Source organism: Saccostrea echinata, unplaced genomic scaffold (assembly GCF_033153115.1).
Source record: "Saccostrea echinata isolate AGI-Se365-2 ecotype Australia unplaced genomic scaffold, CSIRO_AGI_Sech_v1 ptg000001l, whole genome shotgun sequence".
NCBI lineage: Eukaryota > Metazoa > Mollusca > Bivalvia > Ostreida > Ostreidae > Saccostrea > Saccostrea echinata.
In genome coordinates this window covers 41,491,864-41,500,252 of record NW_026889750.1, presented here as the reverse complement: position 1 = coordinate 41,500,252, position 8,389 = coordinate 41,491,864, and the positions used below count along the sequence as shown (strand labels likewise).

Here is an 8,389-nt window from a genome sequence, read left to right as displayed (position 1 = left end):
TAGTTCTCTATTCAATTCTACTTTTGGACCAGTCTTATTTTAGACATTTTCCCTCACTAATTGGCTCACTTTCCCATGCTGAACGGACAAATTTGTAACAAAACCCCTAAACCCGTACCATCGAAAGACGAAGGGAATAAAACTCTTATAATACGAATAATCTTCTTTAACAAAATTTCATAGTTCATATCAATTTTTCAAAGTTTACAAAAACTTAAAAGAATTTCGAGCTATTTTAGAAATACATTATTTCTGCTTTCTTCTATCGAAATAATGGCGAAAATAAACTTTTTAAAAAAAAGAATTATTTGTAGGTTTTTTTAGTTGCATGGTATCTGTTCTGTGTAGATAATACGGAATTAAATAACACATTCACACTTGAAGTGTTTTCAAGAACATCAGATTAACCACGCTCTCTGACTATTTACTTTTCAACGTTATCGGCTTATTGCGCCCTTATTTGCATATACACCCCGCCTACATGCATAGAAAGCCCCGCCTTGACCGCTATATCGATCCTATCACAGATAAGGAAAATTGATAAATAAACTTCACTTGTCAGTCAAAGCATTTTCTTCCAATCGAATAATTTTCGAAACAAAATATTTCATGGGGTCAAAATGTTTACTCTAACTCAGCAGTAACCGTCAGCAGTTCCCCAAACTCCCAGAAGAAAGAACAGTAGGGGACTACCAAAAGCCCCGGTGACAGAAGTTTTATCAGGGGAGCTCAGGGTGACTACAATATCCAACAACACCAGGGACTGTGTTCTTCAAATCCACCATCAGCAGGATCGCTTTCTATAAACTTTTATTTTGTGTCATTCTTATATTTTTGAATGAAGCTTTACCCATTAATTGAGTTGACACTGCAGCGTATACCAAGATGATCAACCCGTTTATGGACTCTAACCCCCATCTACCACCCGGGGCTCTGAAGTTGAGTCCCCCACATCATATGAACGATGGGGGGTTTGTGCACGGACAATCAAACCAATTTAGTCCCCCTTCCAGTGGATACGGGGTGCCTCATTCACATCACGTTAGCAGCTACTCGGCCAGGGACCTTTTGCTACGTCGGCCAGAAATCACGATTCCGGGACACGATGCTAACGGCAACGGACACACTGGTATGTTCGGAAGTTCTGCTGGCGCCTTTCACTCGCACCCATCGGAAACCTCTAGTCATATGTTCTTGTCAGGACTTCATGATTCAGCACACTATCCTGGCGGCCATCACGTTAATGGACGATTTGGACTTCATTCGGAGATGTATTCCCGTGCAGAGCAATACAACCAAATGGCACCTCCTCGACATGACCATTTCCCTCCCCCACAACCTTTCAATATGCCCCCTATGAACGGGATGAACCCTATGAACATGGGAGCGCACGGACCCGGGGCATTTTTCCGTTACATGCGACCCCCGATAAAGCAGGAACATACCTGTCTCTGGATAGACAAAGACCAATTGGAACCTAAAAAACCCTGTAACAAAGTGTTCTCCACTATGCATGAAATTGTGACACATTTGACTGTGGATCATGTCGGGGGCCCAGAGCAGACAGACCATGCTTGTTACTGGCAGGAATGTGCAAGAGAAGGTCGACCGTTCAAGGCTAAATACAAACTTGTCAACCATATTCGAGTCCACACGGGGGAGAAACCGTTTCCGTGTCCATTTCCGGGATGCGGAAAAGTGTTTGCCAGAAGTGAAAATTTGAAGATTCATAAAAGAACCCATACAGGTCGGTGAAGATGAAACATTTTTTGGGGGGGTCTGAGATCTTTTTTTTTAAATTAGTAATAAACGTAATTTGTAATTTGGCCCTCGATAAAAATAAATTTGCATATTTTATTTTGAAAAATACATTTAAGTGAACATGATATTTTTTAAAAACCCTGCGGAATTTTTTAAAATCAATCTAAATATAATATACTTTTTATTTATTGTATAAGCAAATTACGCCGGGATAATCCTGATAAAATAAATAGTCAGGATTATCTTCACACTTTCCAAATATATTTCCGGCTAATCTTTGTTGTAAATGTTTATAATTAAACGCATCTTTTTTGTATAATCTGACATCTAATGAAAAGTCACACGTGTTTTAATTGTTGTTTCACACGTTTAAGAAATGTTTGTTTATTTACGTTCAAGGATTGTTGCACAAATTTATTTACATGTTAGACTGCGGAAATCGGAATGGATTACATGCTTATCGACGCGGGAATATTCCCCGGGGGCCTGTAATTAAGTGAAGGTTAAATTTTCCATAAAACTCTGTAACACCACTATAAAAAGCGAGGAAATTGAAACTAATTCTTGTCCAATTAAATACTTCGATGGTCAATTTTGTCGCTGTAAATTTAACTTTCGCTCGCTTTGAAAAATTCCTCGAGGGTTAAGGATCGTAGTAATAGATATGTTTTGCCCATCAAATATATAGCTTTATCAGGTAACCTCAGTCTTAAGTACTACGTCCTTAAAAATCGTTTTGTCCAGGTGCAATATTCATTGATAGACCATCAAAGAATGCCGTAAACCCTTCCTTCACATAATTAAGCACTGTTGTCCTGTTAAATACATCTATAATACGAAAAAAATAAGATAAAAGTGGTCGAGAATTGGGACCAGTTCTGTTTTTGTATGTGTATGGTATTCTAATCTCCAAAACATGTGTTAGTTTTATGTCTATGTTGAATTATTTTGTGAAACATTCTGTTTATTTTACTTAATACAACCAAAACTTAAAAAACAAAACAAAACGTGTGTTTTTAAGAAAGATATTAGTTTTATATCCTAGATATTCCTTGATTTGCATTTTAAAAAATTTATTCAAAAAAAAAAATCTTCAACTTTTTAAAAGTATAGTTGACAATTTTTAACTGATTTTTCATATTTAATCTCATATTATTAGTTAATAATTACTAATTTGTATATAAAAAAAACAACATACAGAGAAAATCAGAAAAGAAAAAAAAATAATTGAGATTTTTATTTCATAAGTATCGTAACGCTAATCCGTTTTCCCGTCAAAAGCATTAAAGACGACAGTTAAACTCGTTTTACAGCTCTGTGTTCTTCAATAGCCTCCGAACTCCGGATTCCGATTTGATCCCCAATAACACTTAAACGATCTATCACTTGATAAATTACTAAATGATAGTCATCACCCTTGGTTCTGTTGTAAAACTCAAGTTTAACAAATTGAAAATTTTGCGTCTGTACAAATACTTGAAATGAGCAGTATAAAAGTGGCTAATACAACGTAGATGGATTTGATTACAAAATGGTATAAGACTGTCAGGTGAACAATGTCCTGAACAAACTATGGAATACGAAACCTGCATATTGCTTGCAACTTTTAAAAGGAGCCTTAATTGAGATTGAATTCATTATGAAATGAATAGTAACTTGATTTGAGTGTTTAGAATTGGGTGCCAAAAGGATGTTTTAGGGCTCTCGAGAGGTGAATAGAAATAATTCGGTACACCAAAACACTTTCAGTCATTTTTTGATTGATTTGAGGCCATTCAATTTACTGCAAAAATATCAGCTGCACCTCGACATATGTTATCTTCAGAAACCTAATGCTGCTGTACAATATCTTTTTTGTTATTACAATTTCAAATTTCAAAAACACGGCCCAGGCTGACCGGAGCTCGGATTTAAAATGCCAAAATAAAGAAAATCTCCGCTCGTAAATGAATCTTTTGCTGCCGATAATCCTCTACAATTGACATGACATTTGGAATAAACTGTGTGTTGATAATGTTCATTTACAAAGTCCTAGAAAAATAAAAACCCTCTAAAATCGCGCCGTTCACCGCCATGATGCTACCAATAATCTTTAAAACCGTACCGTATGACATCACTAAATCCGCGATATTCATCTATAAAAATAATTCTCACGAATATTAAAACACAGAAGGTATTCATTTACTGTGTAGTGCGGCAAATATAAGAAGGGGGAGTGTTGAACAAGATGTTATGTTTTAAAGTCACTCTAATATGCCTCTCACTGATCATTTTATATTCTCTTTGTACATCCATACAAAATACTTAACAGTTTGTTTTAATTTTCAAAAGCCATTAGAGTGTATCCAAAACATAACACTTGAAAAAGTGTTTTGTGTCTACATATTTTTTTTATTTTTCCATCTTTTCCCGTCGTATTTTTTACGCCATTCAGAAGTTAAACACTTATTATCAAAGACGATTAATTGATATCTCCAGTACGTTTAATTAAAGAAACTCAATAAATACACGTTATGAACATTGACATTGTTGACTGAGAAATTGTGATATTTGTATTTGATTAACTTATAATCAGGTTGACACAGCACGGATTATTGACAATAAATAAACACCGTGGAGTCCTCTGACAACCTCGCGAAATCCGTGTATAGCTATTTCCAGCTCGCTGTCCGGGATTCAGACATTTGAAGACGAAAAAGTTTCGATTGATATAGTTTAAGACAAAAGTCCCAAAATTCCCACATTATTTTTCATGGCTAATTCATCCTATTGGGTTAGATGATTGTTAAAACATAAAATTACTCTTTAAAATAAATAATTTGACAATAAATAAACACTGTGGAGTTCTCTGACAACCTTGCAAAATCCGTGTATAGTTATTTCCAGCTCGCTGTCCGGGGATGCAGACATTTGAAGACGAAAATTTGTCTCCAAGTTTCGATTGATATAATTTAAGATAAAAGTCCCATATTTCCCCCCGTCAATTTTCATGACTAATTTATCCTACTGGGTTAGCTGATTGTTAAAACATAAAATTACTCTTTGAAATAAATAATTTCACAATAAATAAATTAATCAATTAATAAATAAAATAATAGTAAAATTTTCAATAAACATGAAAGAAAATATTGTTAATTTCACAGAGACAAATGTCTCTGTTTTCAAGTTGATGTAAAAAGACGCCCTTAAAAATTGTAATGCGACAATGTCACATGCCTGATGATTTGGTATAATTGAAAAATGAAGTAATTACTGCCTCATGTTTATGTATTTACAAAATCAGACAAGAAATTTACTCCACCGAATTGAACACATATGCGTGAACTACAGTGCATGATGATTATTAACTAATTATCTATTAACTCGTATCTCCATCACTACAAATTATCTACCCCGATAGAATATCCCATATCAGTTTATAAATCCAAACATTTCACCAGTGTCACGGTTTCAGCGGCACAATATTGATGTACATACGATATGGGCCGGATATCCTTGCCCATTGGAATCTTATCGTTGGGGATAAATGAGAAGGCGAGGGTTAATGAAGGGACCGGGGGTTGATAACAGACCACGGCAGGGGTCAGTCAAACAAGTTAGTGTCCGTTTTATTGACGGGTGAAGCTGTATGATTAGGGACAATCTGGTATCACACTAATGCTTAACAACGAATTAAAGGCCCTGAAATCCTTTACATAAGAAAGGTTATATTAATGAATCCGTTTCATTTGATTCTATACTGATTTTTGCGGAGAAATCAGTTTTCTTAAATAAATTGACTTTATTTATAAGTTAGAAATATATATGTTCCCACCAGCATGTCCAATTAAATACATTTATACTTTTCATTATAAAATTGAGATCAGTGTGTTTACATTGTATTTTACATTTTGTTTTTTGACGAAACAAAATATATAGCATCAGCTCTTTTTTTTTAAAATAGTAATTAAAATAAATAAATAAATAAATAAATAAATGTAAATTTTAATTTGTCTTAAAGAACTTTTAAAAAATGTGGGTCTTTGAATTGTTTAAATTTTAATTCTGAGAGTAAATTATTTTGTGATATTTAGTTACAGTCGCATTTCTTTGTTAACAGATTTGCATTAATATATTATCATAGTTTGTTATATAGCAAAATTATGATTTTTATAGTATGGATTCTTGCTAATATTTTTTTCTCTTTTTTTTAAAGAAATGCTCTACAAATACTAGTAAAATGCCTTTTTTATTTCATTATAAGAATTTATAATTAAAATATTATATATAACTGTCAACATAATTATTCATATAATTGTGTTAGTATTTAACTGTTCACTTGTAATTATTTACAAATTTACACACTCTCAGATCAGTGATGAGAGATACTTGAAGTGTAAACCCTCATCATACACTATACGCCTATTACATGTGTTCCTGCACTGCGTATAATTGTTCCTATTGAGAATTTGTTTTCATGTCAAAACCATGTTTTTATCTGAGTGTCAGAAGATGAAGAGAGTTGCTAAACAAATTAATTGCTGGGATGATAAGTTGCTGTCAAGAACAGACAGCCTAAGAGAGAATCAGGCGCTAAAGGAAAACAAAGGCGATTTAGCGTTTGCCTCTAGATTTACCGTATTTTTTTCGAGAAAATTGAATGGAATTTCTGATAGTTCTACTGCAATGAGTAATATTTATTAAATTCAAAATTTATATATTGGTTGAAAAAATCTGATATTTATTTAATAAGATTTTGCACAGAAAAATATTTTCTGACAAAATATTTTAAACTTTTCATAATATTTTTTCTTCTTTAGGCGAGAAACCATTTAAGTGTGAGTTTGATGGCTGTGATCGTCGATTTGCCAACAGCTCGGACAGGAAAAAGCATAGTCATGTACACACCAGTGACAAGCCTTATAACTGTAAAGTCAGGGGATGTGACAAGAGTTATACACACCCGAGTTCCCTAAGGAAACACATGAAGGTTCATGGGAACATTTCTCCAAGTATGGAGGAAAAGGAATCAGACGAGAGTCACTCCGAAAGTGAAGCTCCTCCCCCTAGTCCACCATTATCAAAATCTTTGCAGACCACAGTCCCGGGCAATACTACCGGAAGCTCGCAATCACAGCAGCAGACGACACCCGTTTCGTCAATATCGAGCCCGACCTTGCCACACGAAGTAAATTCTAGTCTTCCACATAATAACACAACGAACCTTAGCGAATGGTATGTTTGTCAAGGAACCAACGGACCCCCGGGACTGAGTATTTCCCACACGAGCGAGCAATCTCCTTTAAGTAATCTCGGTCATCTTCAAAATCTTCAACCACCTCCGATTCTTCAGTTCTCTTGAAGGGTCGATTTTTCACCTGAAGGACTTCTGCCGATCATCAGTGTTAAAACGATCATACTTACCTCCTGCAAATAATTCTACACCTAAAGTTCGATATTTGTATTTTCTTGTTTCTGTGTTTTGGATCCTTGAGATTTCTTGATCGGGTTCGGGGATTATGAAAATGATTTGTAGTCGTGACTTATCAATGTGTAATTTACAGTTCTAGTGTTTTAAACCGACCGAGAGGAACGAATTCTCACGGGTTTACCCCCAGATGTTCTAAGCTACAGATAGCTATGTGTTTGATTTAGGATTAAGTTATTTTCACATTTCATTTTATTGTCATTAATCAAATTATACACCTGTATGATGATATTGTGATCAGTGAATACTTATACCCATGTATAACATGGTTAATAATGTAAATAAAATACCTATGAATTTATACTCTGACGTCTTTACTTTGCTATGGGGCAATGATTTAAAAAAAAGAATCGAGTTCTGGAATTTTTACTGTTCATCGTAGATTTTTTTTTATCCACTATTAAAGAACTGTCATAAATGTTTAAGAATGCAACAAAATAATCGGTACAATAGCTTGTTTCAACCCTGAACAATGTAACCCAAGAATTAAAGCTATACTAAGATTCATATCACAATACTTTTTACTTTTTTTTTTAAAGAAGTCTAACTTTGAAAGATATTTCGCCATATCGTAAATTTGAAAGTGATAAACACAATATTTACCATAAAATGTAAGTTTTGTGTTAAGTAACCAATTTTTTAATTTACAGGGGGTTTTTTCTGCATAGTTCATTCTTGAGAAAGCATCTAAAGAAAAGAAAATCTATAGTAATTGATGGCCTTATTCTCTTTTGATTTTTGAATGTTCAATAACTGAGCATTCAAAAGACGCATATATAGCCAAACAGTCTTAATATAGTTCCAATCGTGGTGCCACTGTTGTTTCACCTTTTTGAAATTCATTATGAGTGTCGCCGAATGTAATTCTCAGTGCCAACACTTATATATTGAACTATGTTACATCAATAGAAGTGGTAAAAGTCTACCAGACCCTTAATTGTATTGTTTTGTAAGAATTACTTGTTTGTTTTGTAAGAATTACTTGTTAAGTAATCAAATCTCCGTATGTGCCTGTGTCTGTGTGTCGCAGTCAGCGCCATGAATGCACTGGTTCCCGCCCCCTATTGTCTGGTTCCCCTTTCATTATGTGCGGACCTTTCCTGCACGGCGGGATCTGTTGATTTTCCGCATTACAGTTAATGTTCTCCTGCTTTTAAGAAG

At 34.4% G+C, this 8,389-nt stretch overlaps 1 protein-coding gene across 1 annotated transcript; it reads left to right on the top strand.

Moving 5' to 3' along the window:
- The first annotated feature begins 621 nt into the window (after positions 1-621).
- LOC133191847 (zinc finger protein ZIC 4-like) lies at positions 622-7,547 on the top strand. Its single transcript, XM_061327581.1, has 2 exons — positions 622-1,747; positions 6,561-7,547. The coding sequence occupies exons 1-2, from the start codon at positions 886-888 to the stop codon at positions 7,100-7,102; spliced, it is 1,404 nt and encodes a 467-aa protein (XP_061183565.1). The 5' UTR covers positions 622-885; the 3' UTR covers positions 7,103-7,547.
- Positions 7,548-8,389: the final 842 nt, after the last annotated feature.